The sequence below is a fragment of the Planococcus citri genome, chromosome 2 (genome assembly GCF_950023065.1).
Source record: "Planococcus citri chromosome 2, ihPlaCitr1.1, whole genome shotgun sequence".
NCBI lineage: Eukaryota > Metazoa > Arthropoda > Insecta > Hemiptera > Pseudococcidae > Planococcus > Planococcus citri.
In genome coordinates this window covers 37,974,084-37,999,836 of record NC_088678.1, presented here as the reverse complement: position 1 = coordinate 37,999,836, position 25,753 = coordinate 37,974,084, and the positions used below count along the sequence as shown (strand labels likewise).

The following is a 25,753-nucleotide window of genomic DNA, read 5'->3' as shown; positions in this document are numbered from 1 at the left end:
AAACGCGCCGCTGAGCTCTGAGCGTATTTTTTTCCTCTCTAATTAATTAGCACGTCCCCGAGGAGTTGGTAGAATTAATATCTTTCGGTAGGTATTCGTCGTCGTCGTCGTCGTCATCGTCATCGTAGCTTGTGACGAGTATCAAATTTATATAACAAACGAGGATGTATATTGTATTCATTATTCTAAGAAAAAAGACTATCGATTTAGAGGGTTGACAACAGACAGCCTGCCAAGAGGTGCAAGTTCTTGTTAATCTAAGCGTTGAAATGTATATATATATTTTTTTTATAAATATAGGGTATTTTGATTGAGCTAATTATCATCCGGCCTGAGCTTTAGATTGGGTTAAGTGTTTCCTCATTGGTATCGAGGTTATAGTACGATCTGGTAATGACATCACGTTCGCGGAATACGCTTTCGAAATAATTCAACCGCGAGTAACCATCGAGGTAGATATACTTATTGAGCAGGACGACGAAAAGGCACGGATTGTAAACACTATGGAGGATTTACAGAAGCTTGCTGCGTTCGCGTTGGGTGGATTTTAGCCTGGAATTTTGTTTTTAATTTCAATCGGCCAAGCACGTCAGCACTTTTCACCGTTGGAAAATTCCGATTCGTCGAAATACGAGTATTTCAAATCAATACAATTTCACTGGGTAGTATACTTACTGTTTTTGGCCCTAGAATTTCACAATATTATATAAGCTCTCGCCAAACCGACGTAAATTATATTTTCATTTTTATCAGATAAAAAATCCCACAGAGATGTGATTTTCTTTTTTTTTTTCGTCTTCTTTTATTTTGCGAAGACGTAGTCGTTTTCGTTGTACTATAGGTGAGGTGCGTGGTAATATAAATTTTCGATTGTTTTTTGCCTCTGTAGCTCTCGTCACCGCGTCATGTCGACGCTCGCGGTCGGACTTTTGCTATTATGATAAAGTTAGCACTTTGAACATAGTAGATTAGTTATCGTTCGAACGCATTGTTCGTATATATGATGCTTTGTCATCAAATTAGAATACAGCAGTCGTTCTGCGAAACACTATTGTAAATATACTGTACCACTAATTGCTAAATTGTAAACATCAATTGCTTCGTTGACGATTTATATACTCGTATACACCGAGATATGGTGAGACGGTGAGAGAGTTTCTTTGCGAGTAATTTGCGCGTACTTAACAGCACATCACATTTGCCTAGACTAGACGAAGATAAGCTATGAGTCATGTTTTAGGGTCTTCGTACTTTGACATTACAAGGTTGAACTTAAGACCGAGAATATTTTTTCTAATCTAATGGTAAGAGCTAGCAACGCCGCAAAAGGGTGCCACAGATTATCGTAAAGATGGATTGTTCTTCTGCTAAATTTCCAGACTTTTCGCGTTCTTGGTTTCCCCGATACTAAAATAAAGATTTGATATTTTGAAGAAATTCTTTTTTTTATTCAAATAATTTTCAGATTAAGTGTACCTATATTTCCTACTTCAAATAGGTAAATACCTACCTATCCAATGTTTTCCCATTTCATTCTTTTAGTTTCCAACTGTTAGATTCGTCACCGTAAAAATAACCCAAGAGGGGGGATGGAGTTGTTTTGAAATTTTTCAAAATTCTGCATGAAGAATTGAAGAAAAAATTGTCAGATAAAGTACCAAAGTTTTTCAATAGGTACAACATTTTTTCGAGCTCCCTTCAAAAATTTCAAAATTCTGATTCTCAAGTAGAAAATAGAAATTAAAATCGGGGGCTCAAAATTTTTTCCACGATTTTTTGACAACACTCCCCAACTTTTTGCGACCTTTCTCTTTTCTTCCCTTCAGCTCTTCTGAAAAAAAAAAGAAAATACAACCTACTTATAAACTCATCACTAGGGCAATTATTTTTATGCGCTAAAAACACCAAAAAAAGCGCTTATAATATGCTGTAAAAATCTGGAAAAAAAGCATTTATATGCGCTAAAAACTTGAAAAAGCTTAAATAAGTGCAATAAAAGTGCACCATCATGGGTATCAAAATGTTTGTATTTTCAGTGAAATATCAAAAAACATAAGAAAATAGAAAGGAAACGTCAAATATACATATATTTTTTTTTCAATAAAAATTCATTGTATCATCGATCATACATTTGAAGTCACAAATAAAAACATTCAGTTTTTTTTTTTTTTTTTTTTTTTTTTAATATCAAAAATGTCAAATTGTTTGTTTTCCTTGTTTTGTTGACTGATTTTTGCCGTTTTTTTCTCAAAAAAGCTTTAACGACCTCAAAAAAGCTCAAAATAAGCAAAATTTTGACGTTTTTTAACTAAAATAAGCGTTTTTATGCATTTATACCCAAAATATGCGAAAATATGCGGTATAAAATTTCAGCATTCGTCTTGAAATTGCATGAAACGTGAAGAAAATTGCGATATGCGGTATCTGGTGTAGCAGGAAAAAATATGCGATATCATAAAAATAATTGCCCTACTCATCACTAAGGCAACGCTTTTGCATGTAGGGAAAAATTTAATGAATGGAATTTGAAATTTTCCATCTCACTTTGAAAATTCTGCGTGCGGTTATAAAGATTGAAAAACGAAAAAACTTTACCTTGAAATTGCTTTACGAGTAAAAAAATTAAGAATAAAGCAGAAAAATGTACTTTGACACCTTATACCTACAATAGAAAAGAAACTTTGTGACATTTAGTTTTAATGTCAGTGACAAGTGATGAAATGAAGCCCATCCTTTGTAAATTTTTTCTCTATACTCGTAGAGCAGAAGTTTAAACAATGCATAGGTACTGTTGAAAAAAGGATAAATGAGACTGTTTTGTGCTTTTCATTTTTCCATTTCAATAATTTCTGTACTAAAACTCTGAAAAATGAAACTATACCTACCTATGTCTAATTTTACTTATTTGGCAAGATTTCAAAAATTTACCTATAGAGAATATTATTAAATATCAATAAAACCTTCAGATGTACCAAAAAACAATAAAATTTGCATTCAATAAATCAAATTAAAACATTTTCAATATTTTTTCAGGGAGGTGGGAAGAGAGGGGAAGATGGATCAGAAATTCTAAATAAACTAACTTTTTCAGCCGAATGTCTCAAAAGTAGCTAGAAACCAATTTGGAATAATCCAAAAGGGATTTTAAAAAGGCTGGTGGATAAGTATGGTGAATTTGCCCCCGAGAGCTTCAGGGTTGATATTTGCAAGGGTACCCAACCCACCTTCCATGCAAATATCAACCCCGAAGCTCTCGGGGGCTAATTCACCATACTTATCCACCTATAGCCTTTATAGAGAAAATTAAAAATTTTCTAATGGCTTCAGATTCATTGGAAAAAATTGGATTTTGTTTTGGAAAGCTGAGCAGTGTTTAAAACACCTACATATGTATATGTAAAAATACGAATAAGTGACCCTCTTTCATCTCTCATTTCTTTCCTCTCCAAGTTTACTTTTCATTTATCTCTCCTCTTTGGAGTTGAGTTGCCAAAGGTAGTTCTTCAATTTTGGTGAATTTTTTAATAGGTGGAAATAGCCTATTTTTTTAATAACAAAAACAGAAACTGAAATTCACCCTCAACCCCTCCCCCCTCTCCATCAATTGTCAACCATGTTCGAGCTAATCTGGAGCCTCCAGCAAAATTTTACTTTTCTCTAGCGATTTAAAAGTGGTATAGAAGGCGTTGTAATAAACTTTGATAGTTGAAAGTTCCATCCTTTCATAATAAGTTGGACAGTCATGGACACTTTTGATTCGATTTGCATCTTCTATGAAAATGAGCGTGTGAATCACAAATACTAGGTGACGAATTGAAGACTGTACGTATTTTTTAAGAATCAAATATACGTACCTATCAAGAAAAGACTCGAAATTTCTTTGTAGGGCACTTGCAGCAACTAAATTAGCGATTTTTGGATTTTTTTTTTTGAGATTTTCAACTTGTAAAAAATATTTACACTTTTCAACTCGTCACCTTGGATTTGCAATTCATCTGTCCCAATCGATTCAAAATGCCGGACTATATGACAGAATAGATATAATTTTTAGCTGCCGATATTGATTGCAATGTTTTCTAGAGTGATTTGAAATTGCTGGAGAAAAGTCACATTTTGCTGAAGGCTCCAAGTCAACTCGAAAATTGTAACAATCGATTCAGAGGGTCGACTTTAGTACAGAACTTTATTTCAAGATTTTCATCTCTATATTTACTGTTTTTATATAAAATTAATAAAACCAATTGAATGGTGCTATTCAAGAAGGTCCTATCGACCGATAGGACCTTTTTGAGGAGTTCATGAAATTTGAATCTCTGACATTTTCTGCACACAATGGTGCAAACCGCAGTGCACTATGTGGTGTTTTTCACAAACAGCAGCCATGTGAAGTTGGTGAGGCTGGCCCACCACAGTGACTTGGATGGCAAAAAAAGGCGCGTATGGGGTTTTACAACAAAACTCAAGAGTTGGAAGTAGTGATTTCGTAGTAATTTTCAACGAGGAATTCGAATCCGATGTCCTTTTTTTTGCCCGACCCCTTGGGGGAGGGGGAGTGGGGTGTGACGGAAATCAAATTTTGTAAAAATGAAAAAAATCAAGTGATTCTGAATTTAATTTTTTCCTCAAGAGTTGGTGTTTTAAACTTGTAAATTACGTACCTAACAAGTTGTCTGAACTATTTCATGTTTTTGGTGGGTTTGAGAAGGAATAAAATCGATTTTTAGGTGGAATAACCGCAAGAAGGTCCTGTCGTTTCAAGAAGGTCCTATCAAGGTCTCTTTTGTAAAGCGCTCCCATGGAAATATTGATGGTGGAAAAAAAATAACTACGCAGGAAATAAATAGTGGAAAAGATGCATCTGTTCAATAAAAAAAAACGGAGCTCGCTATATCATTGTAAACCAAAATAGCAAAACACTGAAATATAAAAATGTGTTTTTCTCAAAACCAGTTTTTTGGCGATAGGACCTTCTTGAATAGCACCATTCAATTGCTATCGCCACCATTTTCAAAAACTTGGAAAAAATCAAAACATTAACATTGGCAACTTAAAATTTGGCTCTGAAATATGGGATGACATTGACATGCTCTTTCAGTGAGTCAATATTTCAGCTCATTCGGAGTTAAGATAGGTGGCTACTCTTGTTTGAAATTTTTAAAAAATATATTTAAAAAACTAAAAATTTTTCGATAATAAAATCCTTCCCTACGAAAAAATCTTTCTAATATTTTTCAAATTTCGTAAATAAAACATCAGAAAATCTAGCATTTAATTCCATTTTCCTCGTACTACTTTCCCTTCATTCCCTCTCCCTTACATAGCCAAACAGAAGTAAAACGAATTAGCCAAATTGTTAACAAAATGACCCTTTCGAACATCTTTGGAAAATAAAATTTACGACTAGTAGTATCGCTGTACCATTCAGAAAACGCACGCGAAGTAGGTAAGTACCCGTTGACAAGGGACGAAGAGAAGGGACGGTGAGAAGAGTAATTGTGGGAGTGACACATTGCGAAGAAAGACTACATTGTGATACGTATTAAGCATGAAACCAGGCCATTTAACAATTAAACGATCGTCTGAGAAAATAATTGCGAAAATTCCACCATCCATGCGATTCGAAAATAGTACTACACGAATGAAAGAGTGAGAGAACCGGTTAAGTCGTAAATTTGCAGACTAGGGCAAGGTTTATGCAGGGATATAAGGATAAACTAACACCTGCCTACATCTACACTTACGTATATCCCTGCCACCATGAACATTCGTTTTCTCCAAAAAGGATGAAAATTTCGTAAAATAGAGCAAAATCAACGCGATTGTGTGGGATATTTGAATAAAAACAAAAACATTTGTTTTGGAGGGAAAAAATCTGCAAAATAGCTCTTTAAAAAAGATTGCAAGTGGAATAAGCATTACAAAAGGTGGTATAAAATATAATACTATAAATATAAGGCGAGAGAGATGAAGGAAAGCGAAAAGGTTGTAAAAGCGCTTGCGCTTTGGATACGGTTACCTAGGTCCACGTTCAGACATATTGCACGATATTCGCTCTACGCTCCGTACTCCGTAGAGCTATAGCGAGCGTTTAGCTTGACAGAAACGAGAAGCACGCGAGAGGAGCGAGAAAAGGAGGAGAATTCGAGTTGGCGGGTGAGCTTGCGGTGGCGGAGGACCGAAGAGCAAAGTAGGGTGAAAATTTCAGTTATTCGATAAAAGTTCCAGCCTCCGTTTTCTGGAAGATTCAACATTTCGATAAAAGCTCGTCATACAGTGCGAATTCGAACGCGCTGCCGACCGACGAGAGTCGTCGTTCGCGTTTTGCTGCTGGCTCGTTTAATGTAGGATGCTTTGATAAGGATCGCATCGCAATCGCATATACACGTACACGCATTTCAATTTCAAAACACTTCAACCGCCCAAAATCTGTCGAGCAAAATTTAATATCACCGCAACGATTTTCGTTACGTTAGGTACCTACTGATAGTGATAAGCGCGATTAGTGTACTGATAAAAAAAGCTCGCTGGTCTCTCGCCCCCTCCGCTCACTCATCTTGCTAGAAGCTCGGACGCGCTCGTCGAGTAATTTTTCGTACCTCCTTGCTCGATCGGTGTTTAATCGCTTCTTCCGAAATGTCACTGTAGCCAGATATAGACCAGAACTTGTACATAATTATAGCCTTACTCGTATCGTCGTCGTGTTGACAAATTCGTTTTCTATATTTCCATTTCGCCGCATCGAATTTGCAATTTTTATTTTTTTTTTTGTTAATTTCTTCGCTCGTAAATCACGTCTTCGATTCGCTTTTTATTTTCGCTCTCTGTGTGTTTGTGTTTGTTCGCGTATCGCCATGAATAGTATTCGAGTTAAACGTATAATTTTTTAATCGCATATTTATAGTGTTTTGTGAGATACAAAGTTGCCGAAGTGAGAAAATGGGATGCATTCAGTCGTATTTTAGAAAGGGTAAGTGCGAGTTGTTTTTTACCTACTCTTGGTGTTTTTCTCGCGTCTACGAAAATCCAATTTATTTTCCCAAACATTTCGAGTCATTTCTTTATCGAAAGAAAACCTCAACCGCATCTCTCGACTTGGCGGTAATACCCTTATTATCGATCGAATTGTTGCATCGTAATCGCCCCAGACACAAGTGCACCTGTAACAAGAATCCACCCTTTCCATGTGGCGTTTAATAAATTGCAAAATAATCTCGTTCGAGAGCTCCATTCAAGAATACGTACGTTCTGTAGTCTGTAGTATACTCTTCTTGACGATAAAATTAACGCACAAGTGTTGTGGAAAAAATCACATAAAAGCTTACAAAGTGCAATTACACCAACGTAGCTTTTAGGTACATAAGTTTCCTCATTGGGTATATACCTTTTACTCGTGCAAGTGCCAATCAAACGTCGTGTTACTGACAGCGAAAAATTGAACGAGTATTAAGTAAACGAAAGGGAACTGATTTTTATGATTTTTTTCTCACTGTTTTATGAAAACCTGGACGTGTTTACTCGTGGTGGATCAAGTTTAATCGAGTGATAATGATGTGAGAGGCAATTACTTTGGAAGGAGGTGCCAAAATGGACAGATTAGTGGCGTGTAAGGTTGAAAATAAAATTTTACTATAATTTTTTTAATGCTCGAGTGAATTGAGTTTTCCAACAAGCGAAAAATTAGATGCTAATTACCTATAGAAAATTTTACTGTTGTAAGCAACAAAATGATTTTGAATTTAAGTTGGTTTGTGATGGAAAAGGTTGACATTTGTTTCAACTTTCCCATCACAAAAAATCGATTTTTGAAAAAAAAATCTTGGGAAAAAATTGAAAAGACCAAATTAGATAGGTACCTACCTGTAGCGAATAAAGTTATCTATCTGTAGGATACTGGTTTTTTCCCTAGAAAAATATTTCAAGTAGAAGTGAGAAAATTCAATTTGATTAAAGTATTTTGTATTATTGGAACCTCATATATGAGTCACTCACTAAAATTGAAAAATACCTAATTATAAATGATCATAGTTAACGGATAAAAGAGTAAACTCAGAAACATGAATGCGTTAATTGAACCCTTCGTCAAATTCTATTCGTTATTTCAGTTGGTAAAAAAATCCTAGTGAATGATGCGAAAGAAATGTGATGAAATCCAGTACATGCTGCTTATATGTAAGTCGGGGCCCCTGATCACAATGTACCCCATGTTTTTGAAAAAAAAATTGCTTGAAATGTCTGAATATGTATAACTAAGCCAATATTGAAGATTGAAGACATTTTCACTGCGAACTTGTGTACATAGAATTGATGAAATGAATTTAATAGGTATTAGGTACCTATAGCCAATAAGGGTCCTGCTAGCTGTCCTTCATCGAGTTTGGATTCCACTCATATCATTTGGAAGGCCGTACATTGACCTTTTCATGACAAAGCACCACATTATGAATGGTACAGCTATATAACACTTGGCCTCAAATGATCATTTTCAAGTGTTATTGACCCTTGAAGTCATCTGAAATAGTTGGTAAGAGGATCAAATATTCAATTCAATGAAATTCGAAAGAGAAAAATTGAGAAGACGAAGAGGACTCATCTTAAAAACATTGAACAAATTGTATGATTTAAAAAAATTTCATCAAGCTGTATGATCCCGTCAAGGAAAATGATTAGATCTGATCAGCTATGAACAGATCTGATCCGATCAAAACTCTCAACTGACCAAATCTAGTCAGATCTTGGATCTGGGAAATGTTCGGGCTTGATTAGATTTATGCAGATCTGGTCGGATCCAATCAAATCTTCCCTATGGGATCTGATTAAATATGAACAGATCTAATCCGATAAAAACTTTCAGCTGACCATATCTCATCAGGTTAAATTGGACCCATGGAATATCCGCAACTGGTCAAATCCAATCATTTTTCGATGGGACTCGTTTTAAACTTTTGATATTGCTTTTAAAAAATGTACAATTTTGATTACTAAATTGTATTCACTTTTTTAATTGTTCCTTCAGCATTTTTTCTCGAGATACACTTCAAAATTTAAAAAAAAATTCAAATCTATCACGACCAATAATAAAAATACTGAATCTTCTCTCCCTCCTATCATCAAAAAAGTTACATGAGAAATATTTTCATTTAAAATATAAGTTAAATGGGAATATCATATCATTAAAAAAGTTCTTTGCGTCACATTTCTGCTCCACTTTGGAAAAAAAAAATCACCATTATACTGTAAAGAAAAAAATCGCGACTTTTGTCTTTCATTTCATTAATTTATTCTTCATCAAAAGCAATCCCACGCAATTTCTTTTCGAATTGTACATATTTTACAAAAAACATGTGAAGTGTGAAGGAGGAAAAGAATAAAAATATTAGATAGGTACCTATCTATGATTATTAGTAGGTAACAATCGTTCAGACTACCTATTAAAAATTTAAATTTTTAGTAGGTACAGATTGGGTAAAAAAATACTTGAAAATGCAGTTAGAGTGGATAAAAAAACTTAAAAAATACTTTCAAAATTGTCTGAGATTTGTTTTCGATAATTCATCCTGCAAAATTAGATTCTCACGTCAGCTTGTATCGTATCGTATCGTTAAAAAAATACTCGTATAGATTCAATCAAATCAAACACCTATAGGTACCTACTTACGAGTTATTTATTTTGTTTTTTGAAAGCACCATCTTTGATATCTACATTTGGCACACTTGGCACGAAGTATAACAACTTATACGTTTTAAAGATACATTACCTGATATTTGCGTTGGAAAATGGTTATGCATAGATAATGTTTTTTTTATCTGTTTGTGAATCGTTCTACGATGTAGCGATGTTTCAATATATAGCTTACCAATGTAAATTATTCGAAGAAGAGTATGTATCTACATCTGTATAGAAAATTATGAATAACACGAGCAAAACATTGGTAAAATTATTGGAATACGACGCGTATAGAGTAAAGAATTTAAAAATCAGCAAAATTTATAACGAGTTGATTTGATTAGTTGGTTCGTATGAAATTAACCTACCTATATTAACATCCGCATAGATGGTATATAAATATACCTATCTTTCAAGCTAACGCATTGTTAAAAGATAAAGATATAGGTATAGCTTGAAAATGAGTTGCACACTTGTACCTTGGCCTTTAACCGAGCTTTATCGATAAAGAGAATACCAAGGATCTTTTTTCATTGTAGATTTACGTTTCAGTTAATAATAAAAAAATTTTAAAAAAACTGTACAAAAAAATATTTAATCTTTTTATACGATGTTACGAATAAAAAAGTTAAGGTTGTGGAAATATTATTTCTCAGCCTTTCGAATAAAAATGAATTAAACTCCGGTTTAAAGATTTTATTTCATCGTAAGACTATGATGAGTAAGTAATCGATTAAAAATTATTATTTTTTTATACGCGTACTAAAATGTCATTTTAGGTAGTATGCCTTTTATCGAGGCATAAATTTGTCGTAAAATGTCACCTGCAGACGTATTGAGTAAAGATGTAAGGGATTTTGATGTGAAATGAGCGAACGAAGAAGTTGTCTCAGATGGGGTATTGTCCTTTGAAAATGTATAGTCTGGTAGGTAATGTGTCTGGAAACGTTTTGTCATATAAGTATGTGAGTTGATTCAACATGACGGAAATTCTTGCGAGTTGGAATTACTCGTACATTTCAAGCTGAAGCTGAAAATGGGTATTGATTTTTCCATATTTACCAAACGTGGTTTAAATTCGCGATATGGAGTTTATTTTCCGATGGAAAGTACGATTTGAAATATTTTTTTAAAACGTGGAATAGACGAAATGACAGCTGAGGGTGTAGAATGTAGGTAGGTATAGATATTAGAGTACGATAAGTGCATATGCTCGCACAGTTGGCCATATTGTTGCGAATGGGGATGAAAATACGAGTATACCGTTTCTAAATCTGATAAAAATACCCAACTGTTCTATTTTAAATGAGTGATTTTTTTGCAGTAAGATTCGTCAATTTTCTAATGCTCGTTCAAAATTACTGGTTAAATTTTTTGGGAATGAGAAGCGAGAGGAGGGTACAAAGGGTGCACCTGCATTGTGCTTCTGCTTTTTTGAAAAGGCTTCAACATGCTTACATCATGTTTCTATTAAAAGGCCTTTAGAGGGCTAAATGAACAGAATATTGATAAATTTTCAATTTTTTGAAAGCTATGTAGCTTTCAGTTGAGCTCAGTCCAATTTGTTTCGCCTTGAAACCAGAGGGAGGTAGGAGAGGTAAAAATCTACAAAGCCAATCAACTTTTTGCATTCGGGGTTCATTTTTACTTTTTGGGACCCCGGTGACGGAAATGATTTTTGAGCGTCCTCGGTTCTTTCAATCATACTTACTTGGAAAATTTAAAAAAAATACATTTTCAAAAGATGCTTTATACCTAAGTTTATAACTTTTGTTTGTAGTTTTTTTAATATCATCAATTCTATACGAGCTCAGAAACGAACTGTAGGAAAGGTGTTTGAAGAAAGTGATCAAAGCATTGCGTTAAATTTTTTTTTCTTCAAAATCTGATGGATAATATAGTAAGTGTTATCTCTTCAAAGAAATTATTAATCGCACATCTTTACCTCTGACAGAAACTCAAAATGTTAAAATTACTGGAACAAATACTAAAGCAGTTTTGAAAATGATCCTGTGATTATCACATTCTCTTTTCTGTTGAGAAAAATAGCCTACATTGAAAATCATTTTACAATAATTTTTTTTCAGTTGTAGTAGGTACCTATTAATAAGAAAAAAATGAGGATATTGTTTTCTATGAATAAGCCTATTTTCAGTGAATTTCCACCTTCCTGTCTTTTTTGGGATACCTAGGTAGAAGGAAGTACATATGTACCTCCTGTATGAAGAATAACACTAGAAATACCTATGTAAGCTCAAAATGGTCCAATTGCGTCAAAATGATTATATAGGAATTTCACCATAAATTCTCAATGGGCTTCTAAAATCAAAATATAGAAAATACTGAAAATCAACTCACCCTGTTGTTCAAAAATTTCTTCGAAAATAGCAGGTTTTCCTTCATGAGCGACGTTTTAAAAATTGGTAAGAATTTAAATCTCCCTGGAGGCTTCTGAGCCGCTGAACATGATAAAATTTACATAAATTTTTGAAGTTGATGTGAGTTGATAAGAATAAATTTCCATCATGAAATAATCGCATTTTCAGTAAATTACCTACCTCAAATGTTTTTATGCTTGAAAATCTTGTTTTATGCTTTCCTCTTGGAAAAATGCTGGGCACGCTACTGAGTAGGTACATATTCATCAAACAGAATTGAAGCACTCTGAAAATGGGGTTGTTTTTATTTTCTCGGTAATGGTGAACGTTTAAAAAGTCCGGACATTTTTTTCTTAAATGTTGAAATAGATTCAGTAAATAGGTAGATTTTAATTTTCATAAGATTTGGTGACGTTTCCTGGTTACAAAACATTGTCCAAAATATCATGTAAGAAAACCCCCATATTATTTTCATAAAAATGGCACCTAACCTCTCAGTCGCCTCATTCTTCTCGAATTATCCACCGAAGAATGAATATTGTCACATTTGAAACGTACCTAAACTTTTCTTTTTGACATTTTGAGTCACAGAATTTTAAACCGTCTAAAATCGATGGAATTATGATGGTCGTTCATCTTTCTGGCCCACTGAAATTTTGAAAGCCACTCCCTCATGAATTATCAGACTCCTGAATCCATTAGTTCTCTTGACATGGAAAATAAATTCAAAAATTCGTTTGGAAACTTCAATTCACAATTTTTTTTTAAAAGTGAAAAAATTCGCGACACTAAAATTTTATTTAAAAAATTCAAAAAATTCAAACCTCCATAAAATTTGTGAAAATTTATAAAATAGTTATTAAAAATTGAGAAATGAATGAAAGTCATTTCGACTCTCGTTCTATGTATAGAACTACTCAAATTTCAAAATCAGCCACAGGGAGGGGGTGCAAATACTGTGTGTTCCATTTGATCCACACACTTGATATCCAATGATTTCTCCCCTTTTGATTCTGGCTTCGGCAAACTAATCTACACTTGGATAGTTAGGGTCGCTTCATTACCAGACGAATTATTCAACTCTTATCTTAGAACACACAGATAATGAAATACCTCAGATAAATTCATCCGCTATAAAATCAAAACAAAACAGTTGAAAATAAGATGAAAATAAAGAAAAAGAAACAAATAATGAAGTAAGAAGCCAACTTTTCCCATTACAAACTAATCCAACCAAACCAAGAGACGTATTTCTCCCAGCCACATGTTTCTAACACCCTGCATCATTGCCCATTCCATCGTCCCTATTTTGTGTACATTTTTTCTAGCACTCCATTATAGTCCACACCTGTACCGTACACGTGCACCTCATAATAATAAAAACTCAATCACTTGCCAATAATACATTTATGACATTCCATTCGGTTCGAAAAAGCTACACGAAAATATCGGAAAATTGAATCTCCTGGCGGCGTTACAAGCTCTGAAAATCTTTTAGCGCCTTCAGTATCGCACGTATACTGACAAACCATTCTTATAGCCTTGTTTTTGCCCCTTCACCACGTACGATTACAGCATACACGTAGACGTACACAACCAACTCCATGTAGATTCAATTCTCTGGCTGACGTTTTCCCTCGCTTAGCTATTTGTTTAACTTGGAATTGTGCTGTAAAATTTTCCCCTTGTAATATTTTTCTTTGTGGTTTTTACACAATACGAGTATGAGACCTTTGTGATTTGAAACGTACATAATACAAACGTAAGAAAAACCTACATCAACGTACGCGTATGTGTATTGTGGCTGTTCAAGCTGAGCCACCAAAACTCCAATATCTTATTTTCAATTACGCGTTGAGAAAATTTTAATCAATATTTGCGGCTGATTCATTCGTCGGAGACGATGACTGTACGTTTTTTTTGAAAACCTTTCCTGCAGTCGAAAAGGGTAGGTAGGTATTTTATATGGGCTGCAATTTTATGCAAGAATTTTATGACAGGTTGTAATTCGTCGACGGTAGCTGGCTATGGAGATGGCGTCTTGGTCCTTTAAATCTTTACGACTTTAGTCTCCTCGTGTATCGATTATACGTAAATGTTGAGGCAGAGGGAAAACCCTCTTGGCTCTTGGGTAGCTATTTTCTATAGCAATGCTGCCGATGTGTGGGTGAGACCGGTGAAGAGTGAAAGACTACGCCTTTATTTAAATGACCCTAATCGTTGTTGAAATTTTAAAAATACGCCTGATAAACAAATATTTATTTTCGCTCTATCGATTACAACTCATTGGCTGCTCTGTTATGCGGATTAAGAGTTTACAATTAGGTAGGTAGGTAGAGGTACCTTATACCTATTGCTTTTATCTTAAGTAGGAAATACGATACGATAGATGGGTTCGCTTATATATTGCCGTTCAAGATGCTAATTATCGTCGGTCTTATTCGCGGTATTAAAAAATTGTAAATCAACAAAAACGTGGGTATCGTTGATATCATACTTACGATGATAGAGTAAATTAAACCGCCGTCTGCGATACGAGTGGTTTTAATTGGATAATTCTTCTGTTTGTTGCTTACCTACGTCTTATCGTAATCGTACCGGATTAGACTTATTCGTTCTTTTTACACTCGTCTGTACCCTCAAGAACGCGGATCTTCGTGTTTTTCTAAAATCTATTTTTAGTTTTTTGTCACCGCGAATCCATTTTAAGTAATTAGACCAGAAACCTGAAATTTAGCTTGTGCGTAGATTCAGTTGTTGTGTTGAAAATATTCTGATGAAGGAATCCTTTGGAACTCGCATTCTCCAATTTGAACGAGACCAAGATAGATCAAAAGTACATGTCCTAAACCCCCCCTCCCCTTTAATTACCAAACTTTCAGATGCTAAAGTCAATTTTTTGGATTTTTTGAAAATTCAAAAAATTTAAAAAGAAACTGTTTTGAGTACGATTTTTACATTTTTTCATGAAATATCAACTTTTTTATGGTACCTAAGTAAACCAATGTAGGTAAGTACATACATAAATAATTCGTTCATTTCAATTCCTCGTATGTTAACAATTATGAACTGGTTTTGAGCCAATCTGAAGCCTCCAATGATTTTTTAATTTTCTTCAGAAATATCAAATCGACCTGGGGGAGGGGGTGGGGTCAAAAATGAACTGAAACTCTCACAACTTTGCTTGATACTTATTGGACACTTTCTTGAGCATTTTTTATGGTTACTGTGAAAATTCGGGAGTGTGGGTTCAAAAGTTGAATTTCTAGCCAATTTGTAGGCTACCCAAATTTTGGAGAAAGTGAAAAAAAATCAAATTTTCAGAAAAGTTACTCTTGTGCAAAAAACGAAGGAGAGAACGTTCAATGAGTATCGATCAAAGTTATAGGTGCTGAAGTTCACTTTTGACCCTTCCAGAGCAATTTGAAAACTCGCTTTAAGGCTCCAAAAAGGTGAAATTATGATCGTTTTCGAGTCGAGTGATGGTATAAGCTCACCAGAACACGTCTTGTCGAAAAACTTGCTCGTTATACACCTTCTTTGAAAATTTCATTTTTTTTTTTCAATTTTTCTCTCATTTTTTTGGAACTAACAAACTGGTTAAAAATCCATTTTTCCACTCTTACAACGAGAATTTCGCAGTAACTGCCTGCAACAGTTGAGAGAGTGCCCAATAAGCACCGATCAAAGTTATAGGTGTCAAAGTTAATTTTTGACCATTCCAGAGCTATTTGAAATTTCTGAAGAAAATTAAAAAATTGCTTGCTGGAGGCTCCAGAATGATCCAATGACCCAAAACTAGTACTTAGTTGTTAATATATGGGAGTTGGATTGAAGAAATTATTCGTCGTTCACGTTTTTCAAAAAATGCATACTTCATGAAAAATTTTGAAAAAGCCCTTAAAACGTCTTTTTTTAATTTTTTAAATTTGTCAAAAATCCAAAAATGAGCTTTGGCATTTGAAATCCGGTTAGGATGATTTTGGGTCATGCACTTATTTAGATCCAGCTTGACTTTGTGCGGCGAATTGGAGAGTGTGAGTTCAAAAAAATTCGTTGTTAGGATTTATAATTTTTCAGCCTGATCTCTGCTTTTTGTTTTCAAGAAGAAGATTTTTGAGCATTTTTAAAAACTATTTTTAATCTTTTGTCATAATTATAGGGTCCATTCTAATTGAAAAAGAGAATCGAAATATGATTGGGGGAGGAGGAGTTCGTTTTTCATCTTCTATTAATTTCTATCCTCTCGATCCCCCTCCAACATGACTTTCTAAAAATTCTATTCAGTCAAGAAGATAAAAACTTTTCATTTTTCATTTTAAAGTTGGAATTTTTTATGTTTAATTTTTCCAAGTTTTCATATTTTATGTACAAATATATTTACACCCTGAAAAATTAGAAAGAGGTAGTGGGGGGTTGGGCTTGTGACAATAAGAGTATCATAAAAAAACAATTCGTTTCGAATAAAGCTTTTTTTTCTTCGAAAATCAACCCCACATTTACCGGAAGGAAAGAGGATTTAATAGATTTTTTTTTTCATTCAGGAGATTTTTTTTCATCACAGCCGAAAGAAAAACAAGCGGAAAATCTAATTGAATATCGGCCAAAACGGAGGTATAAAATATAGGAAAATTTCGCCATAACAGAATTATTCAATTTACAATGCAAGCTAGTCGATAAAAATTCGAAAAACGTATTTAGTCTCTCGCTCGAACGAAACCGATGTTTTGGCTTTTATATCAGAATCTAATTACTCGGGTACTTCAAGTTAAAAATAATCCGAGCTAAAAATTTTACTTTCGCACGAGCTTTTAAATTGGTGATGATTTTTTTCCTCTTTTGATATAAAAATTTTCGCCACGTATACGAGTGCCCATGCTCGCAGGATTTGAAAAATTACACAGCGTCGCTTACTTAATTGGTGAATGAACTTGTCGAATGTGATGTTTAGATGGACTTTTTGCCCGGGTCACCTCTGTATAATGTACTTGTATAGGACACATTAGGTAGGTATATTTTTGGGTGAATGGTGAAATTTTGCGAAACGCGGATTGTCACGTAAGTATAAATATATACGAGAAAAATATAAATATGTACCTATAAGCTGGTACTGGTGTATAGAGGTCAAAAGAATATTTGATATTAAAGCTAATAAACATGCGATCTGAAATTTGCATTGGTAATACGAATTGTAAAAGATTTTAGCCGCGTCTCGCTGCGTTGCCTACGTCGTTTTATATTTTTTCATTCAAAAAGCATACTAATTTCGAATGAACCCCTCTAATGGAATATTTTTTCAATTATGCTCTTTATACGAAGCTTTAGTAGAGATGTCGAGTGTTTCATAATTCATAAAGGTATAGCGAAATCTTACCAAGTTTGATAGGAAAAAATGAAGTACCCTTTTTATACGTAAGATGTGTCGAGTGGCGCGTAGAAATATGAAGGAAAATTTATTTAAAAAATCATTATTCCGGGTTTATTTTGTAATTTAGTGTTTCGAGTGTGGTTTTTTTCTTTCTTCTAGGTTTTTCCTGTTGGTTTTAATAAGCTTAAAATATGAAGAATATTTTTCAATTTTGAGTGATTTTGAAAAAATATCTGTCGAAATTGTTACACGTCATTCTAACAGTTCTGTATATTTGTACCTATTCCCCTATATTTTTTGAATACTTGCAATGCGGTGGTGGTATAATTATCTTACCTGCTTTTTCTTCTAAAAATAATTATCTTTCAATTTTTGTTTTGTTTTTATCGGCTTAGACATCGTGAAATCCATTAGCTCAAAATTTGTAAACCGTTTTGGATTTCATATCCGAAAAAGACCTAGTTACTCTAGAATAAACAACGTATCGTATTTTACACAATAACACGTTGCAGCTGTTATATATTCCGAAACATTTTTAGCGAACGACTTTTTGAATAGGTATGTCTTCGTACATTTTTTGATCAAATGCCTCCGCGGTTTACATTATTGAATAAGAATTTCAGTAAAATTGAAATATATTGCTTACATGTGTATCTTTTATAACGTCATATTCCTTCTAACCACTTTGAACCGAACTAAAGTCATATTTACCTGCACGCAAACAAGAGCATTATTTTATGCTCAGGTGATCAAGTATGCTTTTAGTTTCATTAATCTGTACTATATATGTACCTGCCTTCAACGTGTGTGATGTGCCTAAGTTTATGTGTTGTATTGTTGGAACCAGGTATTTCTATCGTCACTCTACGTAATAATATAAAACACAAAAGGGATTAGAAATTTCTTCATCTTAGTTCATTGTTGCCTGAAAATGTCATATTTTGTTGATGCTGAAAAACTTATTAAGGCGTGTGTGTTATAATTTTTTCAAAATAACTTTTCAGTTAAAGAGCTTTGTATTTCTTCGGCCTTAAATTAAAATTCCCAAAAATTTCAATTTTTAACTGTTTTTTAATTTTATTTGTCTTTCAATTTATTTCTTCCAGAAAGAGCAGGTTCGTAAAATAAGACATTTATTTTTGACAATTTTTACAACTAGCTGAGAAAAATCACCAAGTGCCTCGGTAACTAGATAAATGAGGTTTTTTTGGACAGTTTTCTGAATTTCAATAAACAGCTGTTCTGATCATTTTTTAATGATAACAATGTTAAGGATCTCAGTAGACAAACGAAAAAAGTTCTCACGACAGATTTACTATATATTTTCTAAATTTAGAAACAAAATGTAGGAAAAAATGGACATCTTTTTCTTTGAGTTTTCATGTCGAAAAAAATCGAAATTCTGAAAAAAATTATTTTCAAATAGGTAATTTTATCTACAAAAATTTTTTAAAAAATGTTTGAAATTGAGATTTTCGATTGCAGTGTTGCAAAATTTGGCAAAATTGCCCTTTTTTCGGTATAAGGGAACCTCTCAGGCCCAGTTGCACAATTCTGTGAACAAACTCGAATCAAATTAAACCAAGTTTAAGTCACGTATCGATAAAAATTTTGGTATGCTAAAAAATAACCAACTTGAATAGTTTGGGCACAAAAAAAAATTAGCAGCCAAAGTGGGTTGAATATTCCGAAATTACCCAAAAATTGCACAAATACGATATTAAAAAACCTATATATGTAGGTACTAGGTAGGTAAGTACTCGTATACTTATCTGAAAAAACATCGCTTCTGGTTAAATTTCAACTACCTAAACTTACACCAACAGGGTAGGGTAAATCGTATGTATTTATACGAGAACAGTATTTTCCGAAGGAAAAAACACGAAATAAAAACAACTTCTGATATTATTATATTTTGACTCATTTTTGACTTAAGTGAGAAAATCTCCATTTATATAGTCGGGGGAGTGGGCATAAGGATCCATTGCAACCTCCCCCCCGGCCGATCTTCCAGGACAACTTTTATCTTAAAGGAGTCCTAAGGAACATTTCTAGCCTTTGTCCTCTAAAAAAAAAACATGGCACATTGGCCCTACTCACAAATGGCGGCCATTTTGATTGACAGGTCAGCTAAACTCCCAGATTTTGCGTTCAAACATAGGACTTGCACGAGAGTTTTTAAACCGGTACAAAAGTAGATCGAAAGAGCAGGCAAAAATTTATTACATGTCAAAATTTCAAGTGCTAAAGTGCCATTTTCGATTTTTGATGTATTTTTGAAAATCTTTAGGCCAAAAATGAGGGGAAAAATCAAAATCTTACCAAATTGACCTAGAAAGCTGAAATTTGGGAATTACCCTATTCTCGACCCGACAAATCGATTGGAAACTGTTTCAGACCGTTTAGAGTAGTTCTGGAGCCTCCAGCAGATTTTTGAAACTTGAAATTCCCACAAAACTTCATCAAATGGAGTTGGAAAGCCGAAATTCATTCTGCAAACTAATTTCAAAACGCTACGAAGTCGACTGCAGGTGGATTTCAAGTCGTTTTAGAGTCTTCAGCAGGTTTTGGTAGGAATTTTTCATGATTTTAGAGAATTTTTTACGTTTTGATTAAAAAAGCATATTTCACTCAATTTCAAACCTTTTTTGTAAGTACTGTGCCTAATTGGCTAATTTTTCATTTCTTTCTTCACAAAATTTTCTAAAAAGAAGCGGGGTAAAAACGAAGGCAAAGCTTTCGAAAAATTAAAATTTCAAGGATTTGAAAAAACTACCCCCTTCCCCTCCAGCATAAACATTTCCAAAAGTAAGAAAGATCGTGTTTTTTCGTTCTTTTCTTATTTTATGATAAAACACTATGTTTTGCATTTTTGTGAGCAAATTCTTATTACATACTACCTACTTTACGATAGAATGATACTTTTTGGTCAATTTTGGGGTCATTTCAAAAAAATAAATCCCTTGTAAGACCCTATTTTTTGACCAGACTACTGAAGTTTTTTTGTACCCTGTGGGTTTTTATGTTCTAGGGGTAAAAAAGCAAAGTCGTTGAGGGAAATTAAGAGTCTCGGTAAGGAAAAATTGTGCATATAAAAATTTTTTGAGAAATTTTTCCTGCTTCGACTGAAACAAATCGAAATTACCTCTACGCATTAAGAAAAAATATAATTCACCTAATAAGTACATACTTATTTACCAACTATTGAAAATTGTCATTTTTCCAACTTGGCAGCCCTGCACAGCTCAAAGAAAGATTTCCAAGTAAATCAACGTTGCGTCGGGGAAATTTTGTGTGACAATTTCTTTGGTTATTCAGTCAAGTACATACTTATAAAAAATTCAGGTTATTTAGCCAAAAAAAAAGAGTCCTTTTTCGTAGATTCTTAAAACGGAGTTTCTGTATTATTTTTAGGCATAAATGTCAAGCTCTTGATGGATTGTTTGGTTATCGCTAGTTTTGGGAGGGGGGAGAAGGCAGTTGAGAAAGTTGTGGAAAAAAGTAGCATGAGGATGTCAAAATACTTTTTGACTTCAAATGTTTTCTCGTAAATAGGGTTCCAAGTTTTTATATTTTTAAAAATGGCAAAAAATCTAAAAAAAAAAAATATTTTTGATTAAAAATTGTTTTATAAGAACACCATAATGTACCTAATCAAATGGACAGAATTTTGGGAGTTTTTTTTTCTTTTTACATAATTATGAAATTAGAATTGCAATTTGAATACACCTAAACTGGTTCATTGAAAAAATATTGATTATCGAAACAGCAAAAATAATGAAACATTTTACTCTAATAATATTTTTTTTTTTTTGAATTTGATGGAGCCTAACAGAAAATTGTAGCCAAATGACCTCAACAACATATTATGGGAAGAGTTCCATTTTTTTAATGACGAAGCCCTCCCCCCTCCGGTGGGAGCCCAGAGTTTGAAAAATTTTCATATGTTTAAAAAAAAAAAATTTCTTGGTTCGGGTGATTTTTTTAATTTTCAACACTTTGAGCTTTTATAGCTGAGGAGGTTAAACATTGACATGTCCCTTCTGTGGGTCATTGGTTGCAGCATCATCGGATAAAAGGTAACGTACATTTTGGTAGACAAGAACACTCTGCAGCGATGCAGCCTGAATGCCTCATCTGTAGATTGCTCATGCTTTGGTATTGGTATACCTAATTTACACCGTTTTGTATCAGCTTTGTGACATAATCTTGTTAAAAATAGATTTAAACTCAAAATAAAACCAAGAAGTCTTTCAAGGTGCAAACTACAGCCTGCAAATCACTTTAATAAGGCACCAGAACGCAAAAGGCAGACCTATCACATTTCTCGTTTCCTTTTAATGATGAAATTACGCGTAATCCTTTATCGATACGGGTATTTTATCTTTTGACAGAATCGTGTTCACGTATAGACGGATCAATAAAGGTAATTTAAGGTTAAACTGTCTGCGAGCTTTAAAAGGGGATCAAAAATTAGCAATTTGTCTGTCGCTCTTTGAACTTTCCCACGTTGCGAGTTAATTTTTCTAATCATCGAGCAAATTGACACGACATTTACATATTTTATTTAACGCCCCGGTATCGAATCTGGGTTATTTGATTTTACATCGCGGTATAACGAGGAGGGGGAGGGGGAGGGTTCGATACGAACCCTCGAATTTCAATTAAAGATACGCCAGACTATGTACACCATACAGTCGTCGATTGTGAACCTGAGTCCTGAACCAGCAGCGTGCGCGGCTCGCGAGAGAAACCCCCAGAAAAGAAAAGGCGAAAAAAATCGTTTTTTCAACGTCAATTCGTTTTCATTTTACGAAAGGTGAACTGACAGTTAAAATAATGATTTTTTCGACGAGCTGCGTTATAGTCATTACGTCAGAAAATAGACACCGTTGTAAGCTTTTAACGTTGAATTTAGAGAGTAAACTGTGCAGTGCGGGTACGTTTGTTAAAATCGCTGCTGCCGGCGGCATGCTGTACCTACGAGTATACAGACTACAGAGACCTATATGTAGACTATATGTAGGTATAAAATGACGAGAGATTCAGCTTCGTGTTGTGTATTTGTACAGTAGGTACCTAAGAGTTCGAGTTAACCAACCCAACGACACAGTCATATAGTCAAACCGTGGCGCATACGAATAGGTACCTATGTATATGAATTTTTGCGTTCGGATAAATTATTCTCCTTCGAGGGTTCATCTATAACAACACAGACCGGAAAAACTCATTTTACACCCATTCAAGAAAAACTTTCACAGCGGTTAATTTGCTGTTTCGATAAGCATTCGAGCGCAACTCCGTTATTAATTTAACTTTGTATCGAAGATAATAGATTTATATTTGCAAACACCGCGTACCACGCTTTTTCCCCTTCATTCACCTCATAAAATGGTACGCAGCTCTAGCTATACTGCAAATCGACGAGCTTTTAAATGAAAAATTAATTAATGTTCGCCAATTAGCCCGCCATCCCCAGTTCGCTCTAAAGCTAAAATATTACTCGGTCTCTATTCTCCTCGCGTGTACCACTACCAGTTTCAACGACGACGATGAACCGATGCAAAATTCAAAACTCTATATCTACGCCAATTAGAATCTGCTGATCGTGTTTATTCAACTGAAAGAATTCGATAAATTAATAATATCGATGATTATACAGGGTGTTCCACGTTCCCACCTTTTTTTTTTACTACCATACACACACCTATCTACTAATGTATAGAGAGGATTAGTGCACAATTTACTAACGAAGACTAATGTAAAAAGTTATAAAATTGCCCCAAACATCGTGATACGAATACGGAATTAGGAAACCCACAATCGAGCCATACACCCATAGTGAAACTATATTCTTGGTGAAATGACGAAACAAACATTTTTAGGGCTGGAAATTTCACATAAGGGGTGAAATGTTTGAAAGTACAGTCAAAGACAGAGATACTCGTACTTTCCAATGTAACTTACAGTAATAGAAAATAAATTAGATCATTGTACCTGGTTGCACAACTTCAAAGTATATAGGTATACCTACCTAAAGATACACAAGAGGACACCTTGAAAAAGATACAAAGAAATTTTCCACCTCAGTTCTTGAGATAATCACTGAGTGAGTACCGACCCTAGATACGATTATAAGTCGTAGGTATAAAATTACTCCGATTAAAGCACGTAGGAAAATTTAACATTAAATAGAAAAATGCTCGACTAAAATTTAATTACAGCATCAAAAGTTCTAACAATAAAAGCTCACTTATTGTATAAAAATAAGAATTGTAATTTGAGTTTTCAACTTTTTTTTTCTTTTCTCTTTTTTTTTTGTAAAGAGGCTGAAAAGAAAAAATTAAAAAGAATGGAAAAGAAATAAAGAATGAAAACGTTTTATAATGAATAAGATGCGTTATCTTACATTAGGTAGGTAGGTACTTAATTTATATTCGTTGAGATTCTTTGTCTTTAAAAAAAAAAGGTACCTATAAAAATGTTTACTTGGTATTTTCTGCAAATTTAATGGCTGAGAACACTGCACGTTAGATAGGTATACCTACTATAAATTGTACGAGTACCTATACCTACAACCCTTAATAAATACCTATGAGGAAGAGGTATGGATGTTTTTAGTTCTTTCTATTTCAAACATTTCACTTCTCTTCTTTTATTTTTTCCGAGGTGAAACTCAAAGACTTGGAATTTTCAACAAAATTTCAATAATTTAACGAAAAATGATAAGTGGGTCATTCCACGTCAATTCAACCAAGAAGAGGTAAGGGGAGGTCGCCCATTTTTTTGAAATTTTTCCTGTGAAAAAACTTTCCGAAGGGATGACCAATGGCGCAAATCGCAGCCCTCTAGCCCTTTTCTAAAGGCTGCTAGGGGGTGTCAAAGTTTTCAGTGAACTTGAAATACGTTTCATCCATCTTAGCAGTGGATTACTCGATAACCGCGATATCTACCAAAATGGAACTTTTTTCAATAGTGAGGGGTTTTGAAAGGCTTTTTGGTGAAATCATAAAAATCAGAGTAGCCACTTTTTTTCGTACGAAAAATTCGCTCGAAAAGTTTCAAGACGTAGTTTTCATATCGTTCCGACTCCAAAAATTCTGAAATAAATATACTATGGACTTTTTATCTTGAACAACATATTAAAAAATTGAGAGGGACAAAAAAAATCAAAATTCGAAAAAATTCAATTTTTAATTCCAAACATCAAAAAAAGTTTGAATTTATTCAGTTGTCTTATTTTGACCTCTTTCTAAACTTTTTCATGAAAAAGTTGATAAAAATTACACTCGTAGCAAAAAAAATAAAAAAATTCGTTCATTTTTTGAATTTTTTCGAATTTTGATTTTTTGTTAAATTACGAGTTTATTTCATCGAGTGAAGGGGATTTTTCAACTTTTTCAACGGATACGTTAAAATAAGGGTCAAATGGGTCAATTTCACCTATCAAAACTTTTTTTCATGTTTTAAATCAAAAAATCGCATTTTTTTCGCAAACTTTCAATTTTTTTGAATCAACTTTGCAACATGTTACAATCCCAATTTTTTAATATTATGTTGTTCAGCATGAAAAGTTGTCCATAATATATTTTTTTCAGAATTTTTTAGAGTCGAAAATATGTGAAAATTACGTTTTGAAACTTTTTGAGCTAATTTTTTGTACGAAAAAAAGTGGCAACGCTGATTTTTATGATATCACCAAAAAGCCTTTCAAAACCCCTAACTATGGGAAAATGTTCCATTTTGGTTGGTATTGCGGTTATTGAGTAATCCACTGAAATGGATGATATTTCAAGTTCACTGAAAACTTTGACACCCCCAAGCAGTCTTTAAAAAAGTGATAGAGGGTTGCAATTTGCGCCAGTGGTCATCCCTTCAGAAGGTCTTTCCGCAGGAAAAATTTCAAATAAATCGCCGACCCTCCTTACCACTTCTTGGTCGTGTTAACCTGGAATGATCTAAATATTGAAAATTTGCAGCTATTTCAACAAAAAATTTCAAGCTGGCTCTTTTTTTCAGAAGCTCTTCAAAATACTAATTTTTTAGAAATTCTTCAAAAAATCCATTGAAATTGAAATTTTTTGATTATGTTCATGGCATAGATATTTTTATAATTTCCACCCCTTTCAAGGGTTCTCGAAACACTCTTGAAACGACAAGAAATGAAAATCTAAAAATTACCTAGGGAAAATGGTTAAATTGAACAACCGATGTTAATTCCAGATTTATGAATGAAAACGTATCTTGGGGGCATTTTAATTTTGAAAAAAATTGTGTTTCTTATTTTTGAATACTTTTTTGAGATACGGTATATACCTACGTAATCTGAAAATACACATAGGT

At 33.8% G+C, this 25,753-nt stretch overlaps 1 protein-coding gene across 4 annotated transcripts in view; it reads left to right on the top strand.

The window, feature by feature from the left end:
• Positions 1–25,753, top strand: part of LOC135835674 (calponin homology domain-containing protein DDB_G0272472-like) — a 51,727-nt gene that overhangs the window by 4,441 nt on the left and 21,533 nt on the right. Inside the window, exon 1 of one of the 4 annotated variants that reach the window (XM_065350050.1) lies at positions 6,258–6,967. The exons of the other annotated variants lie outside the window; for them this stretch is intronic. Coding sequence (XP_065206122.1) covers positions 6,937–6,967 — 31 coding nt within the window. The 5' untranslated portion in view covers positions 6,258–6,936. Of the gene's footprint in view, positions 1–6,257; positions 6,968–25,753 lie in introns of those variants that run through there. 4 annotated transcript variants of the gene reach the window in all.